At 40.4% G+C, this 21,010-nt stretch overlaps 1 protein-coding gene across 5 annotated transcripts in view; it reads right to left on the reverse strand.

Annotated features, from left to right (window-relative positions):
• Positions 1–8,265: 8,265 nt before the first annotated feature.
• LOC147309537 (anoctamin-4-like) overlaps positions 8,266–21,010 on the reverse strand; it is a 54,285-nt gene continuing 41,540 nt past the window's right edge. For 4 of the 5 annotated variants that reach the window (XM_086268504.1, XM_086268506.1, XM_086268505.1 and 1 more), the window contains 12 exons: positions 20,645–20,809; positions 20,349–20,385; positions 20,144–20,255; positions 18,485–18,542; positions 17,738–17,835; positions 16,749–16,891; positions 15,438–15,590; positions 15,204–15,351; positions 14,999–15,118; positions 13,606–13,711; positions 11,120–11,323; positions 8,266–8,860 (listed from right to left, as the gene is read on the reverse strand). In XM_086268504.1, the coding sequence (XP_086124630.1) occupies positions 11,132–11,323; positions 13,606–13,711; positions 14,999–15,118; positions 15,204–15,351; positions 15,438–15,590; positions 16,749–16,891; positions 17,738–17,835; positions 18,485–18,542; positions 20,144–20,255; positions 20,349–20,385; positions 20,645–20,809 (1,332 nt within the window). In that variant the 3' untranslated portion in view covers positions 8,266–8,860; positions 11,120–11,131. Of the gene's footprint in view, positions 8,861–11,119; positions 11,324–13,605; positions 13,712–14,126; positions 15,119–15,203; positions 15,352–15,437; positions 15,591–16,748; positions 16,892–17,737; positions 17,836–18,484; positions 18,543–20,143; positions 20,256–20,348; positions 20,386–20,644; positions 20,810–21,010 lie in introns of those variants that run through there. The other variant, XR_015125621.1, reaches the window with a different exon arrangement.

Consider the following 21,010-nt stretch of genomic DNA (forward strand, 5'->3'; position numbering starts at 1 on the left):
TCCTCTGTGAGAAAAACACTGGCTGCTTTGCCCTTAAAATTGTCTGATCAAATATTTCAGTCTGAATGTAGGGTCGGTGTCTGGAGAAGATGTGATCTGCTAAGGCATGTTATTAATCCTCATTATCTGTCCAGTGGTGCACACTGCAGATGTGCGAGTGTCTCTGTTACTAAAGACTATCACAGCCAAGTGGCTTCACAAGAGTAAAATAAATGAGATGTTCTCAGCTTGAAGAACTTTTAAAGGATTTTTAAAAATTAACTACATTTTTTTTAGTATCAGAAACTTCTCTGGGATTCTTCCTAGGTCTGTATACTATAAGTTCTGCTGTACTTGTACTTGCTTTAGTTTTCTCAGTCTCTGTCCCTATTTGCCCATCTCTTCGGTTCTGGCTGCCAACCAATCACAATATAAAGAGACAGACCTGGGCTTAATCACAATATTTATATGTAAAAGTGTCTTATTTCACCTGACCAAAGTCAAAGTTAAAGCATTTTTTGTCACAGTCCTCTCCTCTTGTGACGTTCTCTCTCTCCAACTCATTTGTATGTAGATGTGTGTTTAGCAAAAGCAGGACTCTCCTTTTGCCTCCAAACACCTGGTTTAATCACAGACCTGTTCCTGATGTCCTGTTCAGTCCTCACTGGATCATTGTCTTGCATCAGTTAGTGCAGCCAGGCTCCAAGCCTTAAGTTAATGTTTCCACTTACCTGTGAAAGAGCTGTTTCCCTGTGCTCAGGTCTGCCTGGGGACGGGAGAGTGGTGAGCAGTCTTTGTTTGGATTTGAGAGAGTTTGGACACTGTGGAGTGTCCTAGTGGAGTCTGGGACCATCACAACTGTTGTACTTTGACTAGGAGCTCTACCTGTGCCCAGATCTCGACATTTAGCGGGAAAACGATAATAAATATTTTTATATCAAGGCAATTATCATGGTCTCCATGTCCTCCATTGCAGACCTGCTTTCAGTCTCCCTTTCCTCCTCTTTTGATCTCCTTTTCTCTCTCCCATCAGTTTGCATCCCAGGCAGGTGCACCTGTTTACCATTCAGTGGTACCATTTCAGTCAGGCTTTCACCAGAACGTTACTCATGCGTCGCTTTTGCTGTTTTCAGTTCTACTTTTTGATGGACTTGCCTGCTTGTCTCCACCTCCTCTTCCCATTAGCTGTGCCTGCTGGATGTTCTTACCTGACTCTGTCTCTCATGTGTTTTCTGGAAAAGAAACCCTGTCTTGTAAATCTGGAGTGTAGGAGCTGACCCATGTTTAAGAAAGGAAGACAGAAAGCAGAGAAATAACAGGAAAGACTCTTCTAACAATCACAGACATGACTTACTGACCTGAGATTCTGCTTTTGACCTTTAGAGAACTCTTGGTATTGTGAAATAATCTAAAGTTTTTTCATTAAGCCACTCAGTTGTGTCATGTGTTTGAGCTCTCTTAACTGATTTTATTACTACAATGATGTTATTTTCCATCCAGATCATTTTAACACCTGCTGAGTCACAAACAGCTTCTCACATCAGTGATGTGATCTTACACTTTTTTTTGAAAAGGGTAGTCCTGTTTTTCTCTTTCTTTCACATGGCAGTGAAAGAGTAAGAGCGCTTTAATGTGGAAAATGGGAAACTGCTTGCTCACCTGAAAATTATCCAGTGCTTGTTGAATTGTTTCTAACAGGCACATTGGTAAGGCCATTTCACATTTGTCCCATTCCTACAGTCATGTGAAAGTTTTCACAGCACTCTGTTGAGGCCGGGGAAGCTCATTCACTCAGTATCTTATAGAACCACCTTCAGCAGCAATAACTTGAGGAATGTCAGCATACTGTTCTTTATGACTTTCAGTTAATTAAGGGTATGTACAGTTTTGTCAAGATCTTGCTAAAGAATTTCAATCAGGTTTAAGGTCTGGACTTTGACTTTGATAGCAACGCCTTCATTCTTTTCTTTTTCTGCTCATTCTTTAGTGAATTTTCTGTTTTATTTGGGAATTTTGTCTGTTGCGTGAGCCAGTTTCAGCCAAACTTTAGCTGTCACACCAAACTTGCCTGACTCTTATGAACTCCCATCCTCCTCACTGCCCTCTCTGCTCTCTAATCATTAGTACACCTAAAGGGCCCTGGGCTAACCCCAGAGACAACATTCAGCCGTCTCAGTCAGGCGAGAAAACAAGCTGAGAAAACAAAGGTGTCTTCAGTTTACATCAGCATTTCACTTTGTCAGTTTTGAACTGCAGTCAATATCAGTGGGCATGAACAGTTCATTTTTGATAGTTTTCATTTTTCAAGCGCTGCTATGTCTTTCCTGTAACGACCCACCTTTCAACTGATCGTGTTATAATAATTCCTTCAAAGCCTCTCTCCACCCATTTGAAGCCCTTTTGTGTAATATTTGACTCTGGCTTTAAGTTCGACGAGTAAATTGACTCAGTGGTTAAAAACTGTTTTTCTATTCAATTCATCCATCCATCCATTCGCTACCGCTTATCCTTTTCAGGGTCGCGGGGGGTGCTGGAGCCTATCCCAGCTGTCATAGGGCGAGAGGCGGGGTACACCCTGGACAGGTCGCCAGTCGCAGGGCCAACACACAGGGACAGACAACCATTCACACTCAGATTCACTCGCACATTCACACCTAGTGGCAATTTGAATTATCCAATTAACCTATCCCCACAAGCTGCATGTCTTTGGACGGTGGGAGGAAGCCGGAGTACCCGGAGAGAACCCACGCAAACACGGGGAGAACATGCAAACTCCACACAGAAAGACCCCGGCCTGATGGTGGAATTGAACTCAGGACCTTCTTGCTGTGCGGCAACAGTGCTAACCACCGTGCCACCGTGCTGCCCTATTCAATTCAATTCAATTTTATTTATATGGCACCAAATCACAACAATAGTCACCTCAAAGTGCTTTATATTGTAAGGTAGACCCTACAATAATACATACAGAGAAAAACCCAACAATATGACCCCCTAATGAGCAAGCACTTTGGTGACAGTGGGAAGGAAAAACTCCCTTTTAACAGGAAGAAGCCTCCAGCAGAATCAGGCTCAGGGAGGGGCGGGGCCATCTGCTGCGACCGGTTGGGGTCAGAGAAGGAAGACATGATAAAAGACATGCTGTGGAAGAGAGACAGAGATTAATAACAGGTATGATTCAGTGCAGAGAGGTCTACCAACATATTTGAGTAAGAAAGGTGACTAAAGAATAAATACTCAATGCATCATCTCTACTTCATATCAAAAAATAAGCATTTCCTTTCTGTGAGAGATTGTGAAATTGTTATTCATGCTCTAATGTCCTCCTGCTTGAGATACTGCACTTCACTTTACAATAGTCTCAGTCAGTCTTCTATTTCCTGTCTCCAGCTTGCCTGAAATGCTGCTGTTAGTTGAAACTGAAGTGACATTCACACTGATTTTGCACTGTTACCAGCATGGCCCAAACCAAAAGGAAGATGGTTGACTGAAATGCCTCGGACATGTGCCCGTGTTTTCAAAGAGAAATAAAAGCTCTACTTTCAGTGTTTTACTATCAGAATCAGAATCAGAATCAGAATACTTTATTGATCCCTGGGGGAAATTATTTTGTAGTCAGTAGTAGACTCCAAGAATATGAGAACATGAGTTTGTGTGTGGAGGAGAAACAGCGTGAAGAATAGTAGATGGAGGAAAATAGAGATGGACATGTCAGCTGTGTCGCTGTGGCAACCACACCGCAAAGCAGCAGGAGTGAGGAGTGTTCAGTTACCTTTTCTTTTTTTTGGTTTCCTGGTATTTGCTGTGATGATCTGGGATGTCACTTCAGGGACTTGCTGTCTAAGGCTTGAGTGTGTGGAAACAGTCTGCCAGGCAGCTTCCAAGAGGTGCTCGTTAACTGTGTACAGAGTAAGCAGCTGGAGCCTTGACATTTAAAGAAGGCGGGTTTCTGGCACACGGCGAGATTTGTCTACATTATGAGGGGGAGAAAACATGTGCTGCCAGCCACCTGGCCTTCTGCTTAAGCCACTGATCGATGCAAATATTACACATGAGAAAGAATTTGTAAAGGAATCTGTACCTGAAGCCATGATGAAGCTGTGAGCTTTATTTTGTATGTGCATTTGATTTCATCCCGCAAGTTTCATAATAAGAAGAATAAGAAATATGTTATTTATCCCATATTTCAAAAATTATTTTGTAACAACAACAACAATTAGCTGTATAAATGAACTTTTATAAAGTTTTATAAAAGATTTAAAAAATATTTATTATTAATAATACTAATGTATTACATATTTTATATAATACTTTCTCATTATTAATTCATTAATTAGGTGTTCTCGCCTGTAAATGGTGCACAGGGTGGTCAGGACGATCCATGAGGGATAACAGTTCAGGGACCTCTCTACCAAGAATCAAAAATATTGAATTTCAGTCTTTAGTCTTTAGTGTCACTACGTCCAATGCTGCTCCCCCTGGCAGACCACAGCAAAGCACACTTTACTCACCAGCACTAGTGATAGAAAATCTCCATCACTGCAGACACTGAAGCATCTCAGTTTACTTAAGAAACAGAACCCAGACATGGACAGTGTAGACATCATCCTTTTCCTTCTGAAGTTGATTTCTTCCAGACCACTACACAAAATCCTCTACTAGTGCCCTGCACTCGTCCTCCTGTCCATCACTCAGTAATTCAACCAGGTGAACAGGAATGGAGTAAGCACAGTTCCCTGAAGAGCTTCTCTACAACACATAGCCAGCCTGTCTGTCTGGTAGTCAATGATCCATGGGATGGTGGGCATGTTCCTTGACATTTCCTGTTGCTTCTCTCTCTCTCCGCAGCAGCAGCTGAATTGTATTAAATGCACTTAAGAAATCAAAGAAGGCCATCCTCAACGTGCAGCTGTTCCTTCGGGATCTCTGCAGATAATCAAATGTTTGCATCATATGTGATGTGAAGGCAACCGCCTGATACTTATGGTGTCAACTTTGGTACAGGATCCAGGCAAGATATTTTCCACCACACAGCAATGGCTTCATGCTGACTCGGGTTGTAAATGTGACGACTTAGGATCACAGACTCCTGGCTAGCTGCAGGTCCTCAGAACCTTGGGTGTGTGTGTATGTGTGTGTGAGAGAGAGAGATAGAGAAAAAGAGAGAGAGCGTGAGAAAGCAGTGAGGATATGTGGAGAACAGGGTGTGTAGTGGAGGAGGTAGCAGGGGGGCTGTGAACTAGATGTAGCAATGTTTCAGCAGGCTGCCCACCGGTTGTGGTTACACACCACAGTGCTTAAATGGAACAGGGAACTGACTAGCCATTATAACAAATGACTGTCTTTTCCTCTTCCTCTAAATTTGTATGTAAATCACTGTCCAAGTCCACCAAATTAGAGCCAGCAGTAAAATAAAATTATCCACAAAAGTTTAGGTGCTGATGCAGCTACTCACAGAAGCTGGCATGATGCCACAATAATGAATGCATTAATTTCAAAGTCTGGCTTTCCTAATTGTTGATTTACTTTAATGCTAGGGGGAATACAACTCCTAGCATTTAATGTCTGAAGTCAGCTCTCTGTGAGATGCTTAAAGAAAGTTTGCAATGTTCTGTATTTTTTTTTATCAGCCAAGCTACCTTGACTAATAATACAGCCCAGGGACTCTTGTTAAAGCAGCTATGAGGAGACTAAGACCTTCACGTTACCAACAATTAAATTCATCACACACAACAATCACAGTATTGACAAGCATTTATGTTTCTGTCTGCTTGCAAGTAAGTAGAATACTTTTTGGAGATGGGGTCCGGGAGCCACCGCCAGCCCCCTTCAAGGCCTTCGCCAATTCATGTTTAAGCCATGCACCTCTATCTACTAAAACGCTGTCAAACCTCAAATGAGGACGTGGGCCCAGTGAGTGAACTCTCCTTTTATCTTTGTTTTGGTCTCCTCCACCGCCTTTGCAGACAAAAATCTGGCTGTTTTGCCACAGAGACCTCCTCTCAGGGGGTTTATTGGCTAAAAAAAACAGCAAAACAGCAGCATTCTGCATTTAAAAATGGCACTTAAATGAACAGGAGTGAATGGAACTTTAGGGTTTCAACCAACTTTCTGTGGTTTCACTAAACAATAAGCAGTACCTTTCATGTTAGACTTAGTCATTTGATCCATTTGAGATCCAGAGAATACAGAGCTTTATAACAACATAACCTGAAAACCACAGAGATTCTTTTAAATGTTGTCAGTAAGAGGAGAAAATGCTGAGGTTAGCTCTTTCTGCCCTGCGATGCATTCTAATTTCCACATATGCCTTGTTACTTTTTCACTGCATGCGTACCTTTCAACTATAGTGATTTCACAGAGTGCCGAACTGCCAAAATACAGGATATGAGGAAATGTCAGATGTTATCCTCTGACAGCCTTATGTAACTCCTGAGCGTGTGTCAGGGGTAATCCTCTTACAGGGGAGAAAAGTCCCCTTAATAGGAAACAAAACAGTTTGCCTCCTCTGTCCCCTGCTTTTAATAATCAAATTGCAGCTTGCGCAAAGGCCACCACACCAAAGTAATCCATGCTGGAGGACAATCCTCTGCTCTTTAATCTATGATTATTTGCATGTTCAAAATGACCAGATAGTGACAGACCATTGACAAACAGATGTGTTTGGGCTTAGGAAAACATCTTATTGATGATAGCAATGATTCCTTCATTTTTGTGTATGATCTACAAAAGAGTGCAAATCTAGAGGCTGTCGTGGAATTTATAGGAATTCATTAATTTGCTTTGAGCTATGGCTCTGTCTTCATCGGGGTATTATTAATATTGCAAGAGGTTGCACAGTTAACAAAATGTGAACTGCAAATTAAGGCTCTGACTCCCTCTGTTGGTGTGGGATGATAAATGCTGGCGTTACTCAGGATTAGAGTATTTCAAATGCACAACAATTCACACCTCTGAACTCAATACCTGGTGGTGTCACGAAAGATTTGAGCAGTGAAAGTGATGTTAAAAAACAGCAATACAACCCTACAAAACAGAGTCCATTACAGATAAAGTTGCTCTTCTTAATACAAGAAAGAATGAATAAAAAAGAAGACTCTGTGTTAAATTTACTTGGATCTGGCACCATTTTAACGATATCTGGTTGAGATGGCAGACTTTGGAAAAGTCAGTGACAGTTTTGTAAAGAGTAACCAATCAAAAAAGTTACAGCCATTGGTTTCACTTTTAGCAAAACATGTTAGAATGATTATTTTCTTCGTTCCCTGGTTACCAAGACTCAGGAGAACGATTCAAATAAAACCAAAAATTACATTTTCTGATTGTGTACTGTTAGTAGAAAAGTACTGGTTTTTACACTTGCCTGGAAAGTGAAATGTTACTTCATTTCTAGCCGGGGACAATAATCCCCTTTGGTGATGCATCAGGAAGTGTGAAACTGTCAAAACAAACATGTGGAGCTACCTGTGGTGGTGACCCCGTATGGCAGGGGAGCAGCCAGAAGTGGCTCTCAGTGATGACTTCGACCTCAGTTCGTTAATGTGACCCAGTGGTGAGTGCTTTTCCACATGGGAAGAGAGTCCTGGGTCAAAATCAGAGTTGTGAACCTCATGTTGTTTGTCTTGGCTCAGAGCACTCTCGAAAAGAGACTCTTAATTTCAAGAGTTCTACTTCCTGTTAAAATAAAAAAAGTAACTTGAAGTCTGATATCTTCCTCTCAAATGCGGGGTAATAAAAGTACTCTATGAAGTAGCAGAAAATAGTTACTTTACCATGTTCACTTTTATTTTAACCTTTTCATTGGGAAATATATTTTAAGAAAATAATGAACCAATTGTAGAAGAAGTATGAGAGTAAATACTCATTAATAAAGTTATTATCCATTTGATTATTGCTGACTGTTTTTATCCCATTGGTTCGTATTGGTTTGCACCTCTAAAGAAAGTTGACATTTTTGCCTCTGTGGTTTTACTGTGGAATTAATTAACTAGAAATATATATGAGTCTGTTTCCTTGAAGTAGGAACTCAATTAAATAAATACACCTTTTTCACTTTTTAGTGAGTGCTGACTCACCTGCTATGAAAAAAAAGTAAAAATACGTTAAAAAAAAAAAAGCTGGATGCAGTGAAAGAATTTTCCATATTCAATTTTTACAGTTGTCTCCCTGTACTTTTAAACCATGCATTAAACTTACCATGACGTTTTTTTTCAGTGTTAATGACAATAATGTCTAAATAAAAAACATCTACTGACTCAAGATATAATCAAGAAAGGGAAAGTCAAATGTCTTTACAATAAATAATATTTATTACTGCAGTTATCAATCTAAATTCAAGTGGAAAGCATTTCCAATATAGGCAAACTGTGGACAGCGCCATAGCCTTGATAGAATAGGTCTTTACATTACTTAATTTTTCTTGCACTACACTATAGCAGAGCATATAAGCCTGACATTCATTTAAATACATTTATTTACAGTGAAGCAAAATGTGAACTCCCTTAGCAAGAAGAAATGTAAACAGGGTTTGTTACCTAGTAAGCTCAGGAGAGTAGGTCCTCTCATCTAAAACAGAAAATGTGGAAAAGTTTCATCTTGCTTAAAATCTACATTCAGGATCTGAAGATGTACCCTGCTGAGAGTCCAAACTGGAAGGGAAAAAGTAGCAAATCCCACTGCCAAATGTTCCAGAGCACTTCTCTTAGTTTTGCAGACATGGGCTCCAAAGTCACTGTTACGGTGAGCTAGATGCAGTTCAGAAACTGTCCAACAGGAGGGGCTGGTCTGACATAGCAGGAGGAAGGGATGAGAGTCCAGTACATGCAGGAAACCCGGCACTCTCCCTCTGCTGTGCTGTGAAAACCAAAGACCTGCTGACTACCTGGAAATAAGAGACACTGGTGTAAAGCTTGCAAACACCGAGAAACATTTCAAACAAACAGCTTTATTTACATTTTTTTGGATCGCAGTTTGAATACACTTTGTACTGAATATACACGGCATTCATCCATGGCAGCAGAAAACTGCTTTTAATGTCATCTTTTGAGCAATAACTTGAACTGTAGTCTGGGTTTTAGTCCAGTAACAGAAAATGCCAACTAAAAGTGACTATAACACTTATTAAACACAAGAACTTTCATTTCCTGGTCATACAACTGTACATTTATTAAGTCGATATTAGATGGGCTTTTGAATTTCTGTGGATAGACTGGATATAGATAAAAAACATAAACCAGGCTTTCAATCAGTTCACATTTTCAGTCAGAACTAAACGTTAGCACAATTTGCTAGTTAGCTAGAGTAAATACAAGACTGCAACAGCTGTTCTGGTGGACTGAAATTTGTAGTCCCCATAAGAAGATGCTAGTTGTGAGTAAATGGCAACTACCAGAGCTGAAAACGGAAGCTAATGCATTAATGCCAAATACTGCATTTCCTCAAGACTGTCTCCAAAGACCCCCTTGGTAAAACATCATAGCGGAAACAGGGACGCTTACAGCCTTATACAAAAAAGGCTTTTGGTCTCTATAGCTGAGTCACACCGCTAAGTATTTAATAACTCGGACTTTTTAAACTTTTAAAACTTAGCGGTAAAAATCTTTAAAAGGTAGTAAAGCCAGAACATTCTCATTCCCAACGCGCAACATACTGACAATTTCTCACAGCCCGAGGAGTCTCATAGTGACACGAGAGGTACCCTTCTGCGTCCTTATGAGATGCTCCAGATTCTCAATTGAATCCAACAGAATGCCGCTCGTGGTGGGAACACACGCTTCGAGCAGAGGCTCCAGCCCTCGCTTCCAGCCTGAACCAGAACCTTAACCATAAGCTTAAACCTATCACGTAGTGTTTTCCAGAGTGATTCATGATCAGAACATAAAACACATTTACATGTATAGATTCATTCCTTTCGGCTCTCATGCCTCAGAATGCGTAACATACCGACGATCTGTCACATGCGCCGGTATGTTATGCGTTGGGATGAGAACGTGGTGAGTAAAGCGGTAAATGCCACTACAAATCAAACCTCTCTGTGTGACTTAGCAGACACTTATGTCTGCATATGTCGCCCATCCACTTTATGGTATTCTAATTTTAGGCACTAAATACCGGCTAAAAGAACAGCAGTGGTCAAATTAATAACTTTAAACCATCAACATGGGTCTTCACCAGTGTACTGGTGTAACGCATTACAAAGTAAACATTACACCAGTAACTAATACAACGCATGCAAAGTAATATGATTCATCACATTACATGTGTCCATAATACTGTAATGTAATATGTTAATATGATACTAAATTCAGCAATTATATTGCAGTTACAATTATCTCTTTACGTCTGTTACAAAGGTTCTTCAGTTATCAGCAGCAGAAATGAAAAAAAACCACCCCACATCGAACACTTTTTTTTTGTCTTGTGTACTTGCACTACAATCAACTGAATTTGGGTGGAGTAAAATGGTGGAGCGGCATCAGCTTTGAGGAGTTATGTGCATCACTTTTATTTTAATTTCACAAAATTAACACAAGCCCACAAGCCACATTTTACTGATAAAGCAACTTTATTTTTTGCACATGTCTGCACAGACAGCATGCTAAGGCAAAGCTAGCCAAAAACCCAGAGTATATGCCGACCCCAACCCAGCAACCAAACACTGATCTTTAATAGGCTTGATCTTCACTTAGTTAAATGATGAGTCATCAGACTTGAAGCCTCTGTTTCCACCTGTTCATGCCACTTAAGTAGAATCACTGCAGCAGCCCCTTTGAGGTTTCTTTGCTTTGTGTTCATATGCAACTACTAAAAGAAAGATTGTAGGCCTGTCCTCACTAGGATAGGGATTTGGGCTGATGTGTGGGACTGTAGCCTCAGGTTTGTTAAATAGTAATTACATGACACTGTGTTTCAGGTCATTTTACAGAGTAACTGGAAAGTAATGTAACGAGTAGTGTAAAAATTTTTTACTCTTTCTGGTGAGTAATTCAGTAACATACTTACATTTAATAAAAGTAATAAAGCAATACTTTTCCTAAATAACAACCCCAACGCTGGTCTTCACAAACAAATAAATGACATCATGGTAGCCATTTTTGATATACAGCCTTAATAGAGCTGAAGAAAATCTCTCTACATGTACCTGTTGGTGTGTTCAGGGCCATTCCTTATGGTGGACCCTGTCTTTCTTCTTCTTCTCGTTTTTTTCCTTTTGCAGTCTCTCCAACTCAGCCTCATACATCATCTCCTGGATCAAGTATTTCTCCCTGCGCATTCTGTCTCGCAGGTCCTTGGGAAGGTCGGGGATCAGGTATGCGATCAGAGTCTTGATGGCAAAGACCATATGCTACAAAAACACAGAACTTTATCAGAAATCCCAGAGCTATACCTCCACTATGCTAAGAACTTTGAAGTGATAAGATGCAGTAATGCTTTTCTTCTTTGATTGTTATGTCCTAATAGGAAAGACTGGCTCTTTATCAGTTAAATGCTTCACAAAGCATAACAAATGATTTGAAAGATGGTAAAAAATTTCCGAGTGACACGTTTATTTGAGCCTCTTCTCTGATAAATACACTGTACCCGAGCAGCTCTAATCTGGATTTATAAAATGCTTTTTTTACACCTCCTAAATCTGGATTAGTTGCAATGTTACTTAGAGCGTGTGAGCTAAAATAGAAGAGTGCACTCCTCCAGCCGCTGAAAGCTGGAACAGGTTGCTCAGAATGCCAAACACAGGAAGCAGAACATGTTTTTTTTAAATTGCATGACTCTATTTTGGTCACAGCAACGTTAGAACATGACTGGGCTTCTGTGGCTGCACTTTTCTGCAATTCATCAAATCTTTAGTCTCTAAATGATTTGAGTTGATGGGTCATGGTTAAAAATATTCACTAGAGCCATGTCTCTATTAGGCTTTTTTAGATTTGAGAAAAATATTGAGAAAAATACAGTTCTATGAAAATGTATTTAACCCCTTCATGATTTCTTACTTTTTTGCATATTTGTAACACTTGCATGTTTCAGATCATTGAACACTTTTATTATTATTCAAAAGTAACCCCAGTAAATGCAAAATGCAATTTTAAATTATTTTTAAGGGGAAAACAATCCATCTAAACATAACTGGTTGTGCCGCCCAAGAACTGCAATCAAGTGTGCCAACTGGCAATGAGTCTTTCACTTCATTGTGGAGAAATTGAGGCATTCTCTTTGCAAAACTGTTTTAATTTAGCAACACTGGAGGGTTTTCAGACATGAACGGCCTTTTAAGGTCAAAGATTTAAGTTCAGACTTTGACTAGTCACTCCAAAACCTGAAGTTTCGTTATTTTTAGCCATTCAGAGGTGGACTATCTGGTGTATTTGGGATCATTGTCCTGCTGCAGAAGTGAGCTTGCGCTTCAGGGCATGAACTGATGGCCTGACATTCTCCTTCAGGATTTTCTGGTAGAGAGCATAATTCATGGCTCCACCAATTACAGCAAGTTGTCCAAATCCTGAAGCAGCAAGGTAGGCCCAGATCACCACACTGTTACAACCATGTCTGCCTGCTTGTATGATGTTGTGTTAGTTTTATGGCATATGTTTTTCTTCTCTCGCCCCAACCGGTTGCAGCAGATGGCCCCGCCCCTCCCTGAGCCTGGTTCTGCCGGAGGTTTCTTCCTGTTAAAAGGGAGTTTTTCCTTCCCACTGTCGCCAAAGTGCTTGCTCATAGGGGGTCATATGATTGTTGGGTTTTTCTCTGTATCTATGAAGCGCCTTGAGGTGACTTTTGTTGTGATTTGGCGTTATATAAATAAAATTGAATTGAATTGAATAGAATAGATGTAAGATAGTTTCTGGCAATTGTGAAACGAGCCTTTATGTTCTTTTTGGTCAGCTGTGGCTGTCTCCACCAACTCTCCCCTGGTGCCATTGTTGCCCAGTGTCTTTCTTATTTTTGAGCCATGACCTTTGACCTTTAGGGACAATTTACGTCTGCAGTTCTCTTGTAACCTCCTTGATAAGTTGCTGATGCACTCATAGAGAAATTTTGGAAGGGTGGACTTTCCTGTGAATGCTCCAAGTTTTCTCCATTTGTGAATAACGACCTCCCTCAGCCTTAGAAATGCCTTTGTAACCCTTCCACCCCGGTGTCGATGACTTTGTCTCTCATCTGTTCTCTCAGATCTTCTTGAGTTTCTTTAGATCGTGTCATGATGTTCCTCCTTTATGAGATCTCTTAGACCTCTTCAGCTTCTCAGACAGGTTCTATTTAAGTGAATTCTTGATTCAACAGGTCTTCCTGGGTGTGGCTCGTAATCTAAAACAAATTTTTCTAAAAAAAAAATATGGTTCACAACAACTAATTCACCTAGACTAAGGTCGAGGTAAGATAGCTTTTTTGATCAATGAAATCATAATTTAAAAACTGAAATTTGCATTTACTCTTTTTATCTTTCTATAAAATTAGAATTAGTTTGAAGGGGGAAAGAAGGGAGTCAAGTACTTTTTCACAGCACTGCTGGTTGGTCCTGATAAATAAGAGAGAAAGGTGAAAACCTGTTGACAAAATAATAAGAAGGAATCCAATTCCAAAGGCAGCCTGCAGCCTGCTGTCATTTGTCAGTGACTACAAAAGACTGACCTCAAAAACAATGATGAAGGCCAGCCGGGCTGCCAGGACGTGCCAGAACTGCAGAGTGTAAGAGTAAGGCTCTGCAGAATCTGGAGGCTCCCTGTAGTCACGATACCTAAAAGGGGAGGGGAAAAAAGAGAAAGGTCAAAGTTCATCCTACAGAAACACTGATGACTCATTTACCGTATTTCCCGGACTACAAAGCGCACCTGAATATTAGCCGCACAAGCTAAAATCCGGGGAAAATCCTGTTTTGTACATACATTAGCCGCACCTGACTAAAAGCCGCAGGTGTTTCAATGTTGACTTATCATATGTAAGAGAATATGCACAAAGGGAATTGTCAGGAAAGAGATGGCTGTTTGGAGACATCACTTTTATTAATATTTTGAAAAACAAGTTATGGGTACATATTTGCACATGTAGTACATAACAGTAGCCTACAGCACACCAGAAAAATAGATTCGGACTACCTTTTAGGCTCAGGTGCAGTAACACGGCTTTAACAAGAAGAAAAGTCAGTCATTCACCATCTTTCTCTTCTTCCTGCGCACTAAAACCACCAAAGTCCTCTCCTCCAGTGTCGGAAACAAACAGGCTCAGGATGGCTTCGTCATCCACTCTCCGCTTCTCTCCTTCGTTGTCACTTTCAAAACCAAAGAAATCCTCGTTGTCAGTGTCAGAGTCGAACACCCTCTGAAGGGCCGTGGCGGTGTCCTCCTCTCCATCATGCAGCAGTCCAGCCCTTCAAAATCCGTTGGTGATCGTGGATGTTTTCACACTTTTCCACGCTGTCAGAATCCACCGGTGGAGTTGGGCATAACTTGCTTTTCGCAAGTTTATCGCCGCTCATCATCCACGCCTCCCGCTGAACGCGTACCGCTACTTTGAAGTTTGTTTTTCGAGCTACTTCGTACGGCACTACGTTGCCTGGCGCACGGACATGTGACTAACATACCACTCTTGAACCCCGATCCTTCCGCCAGGCAACGTAGTGCCGTACAACAGCGGAACACACAAAACAAATCGTCTTACGATATGACAAAAATCATGGACAATCCATAGAAAAGCCGCACCTGACTAAAAGCCGCAGGGTTCAAAGCTTGTGCAAAAAGTAGCGGCTTATAGCCCGACAATTACGGTACTCATATTAGTGAGCAGGAAAATTGGGATACTGGCAGAAAATGGGGCGTTTCCAAAATGATGTTCTGTAACTTCAGTTCAATGTGGATCTCAGTAAGATCACTCAGTTACCAGAATTGTGAATAAAGTAGTGGATTATCTTATAGTTGACCCTGTGCTTTTAGCTGAAGCCTTTTTAAAATAAACAAACTTCTCTTCCCACAGTGTTTCTGTTTTCTACAGCTGCCTCAAAATAACAGCTTTTCACTTCTCACACCACCTGCAGTACTTCACGGCTTCTCCAAACAGCTCCGAGCCATTCGTCCTGGGGTGCGACCTCCTCTCAAAATCTGACACCCGGAAAACTGAGAGACTGGCGTTGACATAACCCATCATGCACCTGCGGCACATACGGGAAATGATTTTACCAACTGCAGCATGCAGCAACACAGAATTAAAGCAAAAACTGTGAAATCATCCCTCACCCCTCCCCTGCTCGGCCCTGACCAGCGCAGGGTCCGTACTTGTAGGCGTAAACAAGGCGGGGGATGAAGTCCGAGGTAACGGCGATCACAAAGGCGTTGGTGATGACGGACAAGATGCCGATGCCCTCCAAAATGCCATACCAGATCCCTGCCAATAAAGAATGATTTCAAAGACACCCCACAAACAGGAAAGTGTTTCTGTAATAAAGGAACGTACTGCATTTTACTCTTTACCTATGTCTTTGGCTTGTGATGGCAGAGGGCGTCGCCACTGTGTGACAAACTTGTAAGCGTCTAAACGGATCTCGATGATGTTGTTGATCAGCGCCAAGAGAGGGGCCAGAGGGAAAGCTGCCACGAAGATGGTGGTAAAGCCAAACTGTAAAACTGAAACAAACAGTGCAAGACTTCAGAGGCCTGCACTACAGCCGGCCACGGCAGATGCCTGGTTCTGTTTGAGGTTTCTTCCTGTTAAAGGGGAGGTTTTCCTTCCCACTGTCGCCAAGTGCTTGCTCATAGAGGGCTGTCTGATTGACGGGGTTTTGCCTGCATTAATGTTGGGTCTTTATCTAACAATAAGAAGCACCTTGAGGCGACCGTTGTTTTGATTTCTACTCAATTTAATTACAAGCAGGATTTGTGGTTGCCATGGTAAATCCAGACATTTATGCTGCACAGTAGCCTGCTACCCTGAGCAAGCTACATTTATAAAATCTCTGTCTATTGACCACTCAAAGCTCGAGCAGACCTCAGTGCACAGATATTAAAAAAGGCTCTGTTTGTTTACTACTCGCTGTAAGTTTTTGGCTGTTTGACATCACCATGGCTGGATCATAAAGATCATTAAGAATAGGGATACATTTAAGGGATTTACAATCATATCTACTCATGCACAAATATGAAGGAATGATACTGTTGACCCTAACCTTTATTTATCGAGTTGAAAACCAGTGTTGTGAGAAGGTTTCGCCTGATTGTGGTTATTAGGTTTAATGAAGCCAGACTGTATAAAGGTAAACTAGCTACCTTGAACATCAGGCATGTAACAAAAACATGCCTGATGTCCAACATCTCCTTTAGATGTTCATCATGCTTTCAAACAGTTTTTTTTTAGACTGGAATTTAAGAATTTAGAGTCATGTTATTGGCTGCTGCATGAATGTAAGGCAGTAGTTTCTGTCCTGTTCAGCTCTTTATGACTTGAAGAAAGCGTATAGTGGATTTATTTGAGCGATTTCAAATCTGGGAATGGGTGAACTTAAAAACTGTAGGATGAAAATCCAAAACAATGATCAAAAACATCAAATGCACCTTAAAGCTCCTTAAAGCACGTGGAAAAGCTTCTAGCTCTAATTCAATATAGTGCAGTGTCAGAATTACATAACATGGATTGAAGCTGCTGGGACCAAGATAAAAAAATTGTTTAGATAAATTCTGAAGATTAAACTGTAGAGTGCATTTTAGGATAGCCTTAAAATACAGAACTGATATCAAAGGTTACCAGCAAAGCGTATTTCATTCATATTGTGCTTGCATCCAACATACTCATCTCCAGGTATTCATCAAACAGTCCATAGGCATTCATTGGCTGTAGGTTAAAATCCCTCTCCCACTGTGGAAAGCCAGCCTTTGCATTTTGGCCGTGTTCTCTCCTCAGCCTCCGCCGCGTCCACCAGTTCTGCATCAGTCTGAGTAAAAAACAAAAAAAAACTGGGCATGATCTTCTTGTGCAACTACACTAAGTCCAGGTGTTTCGGAACACGAGAGACTGCTGTTTTCAAGTTTAAAAGCTCTCCGGATCTGTTCTTAAACACAGTACATGTAACCATATGGTAACTGGAGCTGCACACAAGCACAGTTGAGTAATATGGGAATGTTATTAGCTAGGTAAATGACCATAAGTAAGTACTGGTCAAATGATTGATTTAAAAATAAATAAATAAATAAATTTATAAAAAGCACGAAAGAGAAAAACACTTTATCAAACAACAAAAAACAAAATGGGAGTGAGACCAGTTTTGCAGTAGATGATGAATCACAAGGTTAGAAAAGCAGGATTCATTGCCTGGGGATCATGAATGTTTACCATGGCAATAGATTCAGATACGTTCAGCACCTTTTCAATCTGACACTACGTTTCTCGACCAACATAGACTGTATATAAACGACGGATGTATCCACTGTGATGTACCCAGCTGTGAACAACAGTTTGACAATTTTGCCATAACTGTGTTTTTTTTTGGTTTGTTTTTTTCAAATTTTCAGATGACGTAGAGTTAGAGAGTTGCCAGCTAATGCTAGCACTGGCTAGCTAGCTTGGATAGCAAGATGCATTTGCAATTCAGCATTAAATAAAATGGGCTAGTAATGGGCTAGAATTATATATTTTTGTAGTTACTCCATATACATACACGTAAGAGGTTGCCATAGTAACTAGCTCCATATATTTTATTTTTTACACCAGATGCTGCTTTTTGTCTAAACACATAACAGGTTTATATTATTTTAAGGTTACAGCGGCAAACGGAACTCACGGGTAGCCGAGCTCCATAAAGTTGTTCCACGTCTGTTTTAGCACCATGATGATTCCCATCTGCATACAGAGGTCAATGAGACAGCCACTAGGATGGCACTGAGGAGACAAGAAAGAGATAGCATGAAATCAAACTTTAGCCTTTGCCAACATGGTGTTTTAAAGTGTAAACAAAAGAGTTTCATTTTCAAGAAGGAATCCAGGATCGCTAGAACTAGTCACTGTTATAAGCATGAGTCTAACAGGATTTGCAAGCATCACTTGCTGGAAAACACCCACTGCAGCAATGCAAGTGCAGTTTATTTTGGAAAGGCTATAGTCACAACCTGTAATTATTTTTCATACACTTACGATTATGATTTATGCCTGCAACCTTTAACAGCTTTTTAAATGTGCAGCCGAGGCAGTAATGTCTTTAAGGACAATAATGGTTCTGCATGGGAATGAAAGGCTGACTGAGGCTACACTTGTACTGTACATGTCACATTATAGAGACTTTTTCCATTTCTGCTGCTGAGGGAAAACATTAGCTCAGCACCTAAAAGCGTCGGCTCAGGCCTTTTGTCCCCTTAGACCACTCCACTGTATTATTTCCCTGCATGTTCCCAGAAGTACCACTTACTAATGATGGGGGTTAAATGCCTGGTGGTTAGCCATACAGTAATAGCTTAATGCCCAAGTTAGAAATATGTCAATCCATAATGCCTTGCGATTATTCCCCACTGGGAAAAGGAAAGTCATTACTCACTTCTTCCAGTTTCCAGCGATTTATGAGACGCAGATATGAACCAGGTCGACCTGTGAATCTGTAGGCCAAGGGTCGAAAAAAAACAACAGGAGTAAGGAGTTAATAAAAGAGCACACAATTAGAGCTACATGTTTAGCGTCACTATAAGCTACGTTAAGCCCAGAGACGGCTTTGCTCAAAGTCTGTAAAATGTATCAAAATGGACCCGATGGTTAAAATTATAGATGTCACTGAAAAATAAAAACTCTTCTAGATTTGAAAGCCTTGGTAATGCAAAATGCCAGTTTTCTGGTACTGAAAGACCTGAGACATCTTTGTATCCCTTTGGTTGTCCTTTTAAGAGAGATTAAACAATTTTCCTGTGACACTTTATTACTCTTGGATAATTACAAGATCCAGAAAACCTTAAACTTATTCCTAACTGTACTTAACAGGACAATTTTGATGGCTTTAAAGGCATTTTATTTCATGTAACAAATAAAAGCTGGAAGATTAATCTAAATCAGGGGTGGGCAACTCCAGGCCTCGAGGGCCGGTCTCCCTGCAGGTTTTAGATGTGTCCTTGAACCAACACAGCTGATTTAAATGGCTAAATTAGCTCCTCAACATGTCCTGAAGTTCTCCAGAGGCCTGGTAACGAACTAATCATGTGATTCAGGTGTGTTGACCCAAGGTGAGATCTAAAACCTGCAGGACACCGGCCCTCGGGGCCTGGAATTGCCCACCCCTGATCTAAGTGCTCACAATAATGTGTGTAAAGAAACAGGCTTCGAGAACAGAAGTACACAAAATATACAATGCTGTTATAGATTCAATGAGATACACTGCGCTGCATTAGGTTACATTTTGTAAGCTACATTTTACATTTTTTACCTAACCAACAACCAACCAGCATTTGAACGTCAGCTGTATAATTTACACATACAGTACTATCATTGACCGTCAGGAAAATTCCAATTTGTCCCTAATTACACAAAAGGTGAACTCTTCAAAGGGTATCAGGATAACTATCCCCAAGCAGCAAGGCTGAAAGATGAAGCATATGATCATGCACCAAAAACTGCAGTTCCTCGAACGGCCACTTGAAGCTGGCTAAAAAAAAATGAGGCAATCTCCACAGACTTCTATTTTCAAAAGTTTACAAATGCTCTTCCTGTTTAAAGTAATATAAAACTTAATCTCTGTCAATGGGTTATTCACAACTATACAAGCAATTCAAGCAACCCCCCCCCCCCCCCCCCCCCCCCAAAAAAAAAACAAAACATCTCTTTAAAATGTATTAAGGCTATTCTGATTTAAATAATAATAATGGATTGCATTTATATAGCGCCTTTCTAGACACTCAAAGGGCTTTACAATTCCACTATTCATTCACTCTCACATTCACACACTGGTGGAGGCAAACCATGACAGGTGATTGCTTTCTTATAGGTCAGCTGTACTAAAGGATTCAGTATATTTTGTTTAAGACTTTTGGATATTCCCTAATGACTTTAATATCACAGTAAAATATACAGGCCCCTTTGCTAAACAAGGCAACTAGCCAGTGTAAGAATAAGTAATAGGAACTCAGCTACGTATATTTGTGTGAAACTGGTTACATGATTCAACTAATACTGGTCCTGTCCTGTATTTGTAAATTGCCTGTGACTTACTCACCTTCCCAAAAAGAAGGCGATGTAGAAAGTTGAACTGTTAAGATTGACAAACTGAAAAAGAAACATCTTGAAAGTAAAGCTGTTCTCCCACTCAGACTCTGTCCTCGGTTGCTCTGTGGTTAAACAGAAAGAAGGAGTTCATTTTAAGAATATCGTAACATTATTCATACAAAAAGAAATTGCAAAATTGTGTGTCACCAGCTTACCTAAATTGGTAAGAAGCAGAGCAACTTTTTCATAAAGCTGTAAAAAAGGGTGAAATTAAATGTATTTCTCAAGGTATTTCTCTAAATTTATTGTCTAAAAATGCTGTTAAAAGCGTTAGAAAGCTATCAAAATAATGATAATGATAATCTTATATGTATCCGTGTAACTATTCATACAATGCATGAATTAGCCGTTACATTTAAAACAGTATTTATCACACCTGAAATAAATGCATTAACTATTTCGTCATTGCTCTACTTCTGCACAGTGCAGTCGAAAAACAGCAGAAACTTACCACGTTAAGGAGCATGATGATGCAAAAGTTGATGCATACTGCCGTGCCCGTGGTCGCCACCTGAGAGTTGTTCCTGATGAGAGCCCAGCCGAAGGCAGCGAAGGTACTGACAGTGATAACTCGGTAAATGACGATGCCAAACACGGCAGCAATCACCACCAATATCTGTGACGTGACAGTGACAAGAAAAAGAGAACATTTCAACTGTAAACACTTATGAATGTATATATGATAACTGAATTTTTCAGTCTATAAACTGAGAGGTCTAGTTTTAGATGGAACAATGGAAATTGTAATTGCAGACAAAAAGCAGTTGACACATTTAGTAACACATCTTTTACTTAATGCTCACTTGCTCCAGAAACT

This window comes from Aulonocara sp. 'chitande type north' Nkhata Bay, linkage group LG17 (genome assembly GCF_057382095.1).
Source record: "Aulonocara sp. 'chitande type north' Nkhata Bay isolate Kocher_YH1m ecotype deep benthic linkage group LG17, A_spYH_male_GT1.1, whole genome shotgun sequence".
Classification (NCBI taxonomy): Eukaryota; Metazoa; Chordata; class Actinopteri; order Cichliformes; family Cichlidae; genus Aulonocara; species Aulonocara sp. 'chitande type north' Nkhata Bay.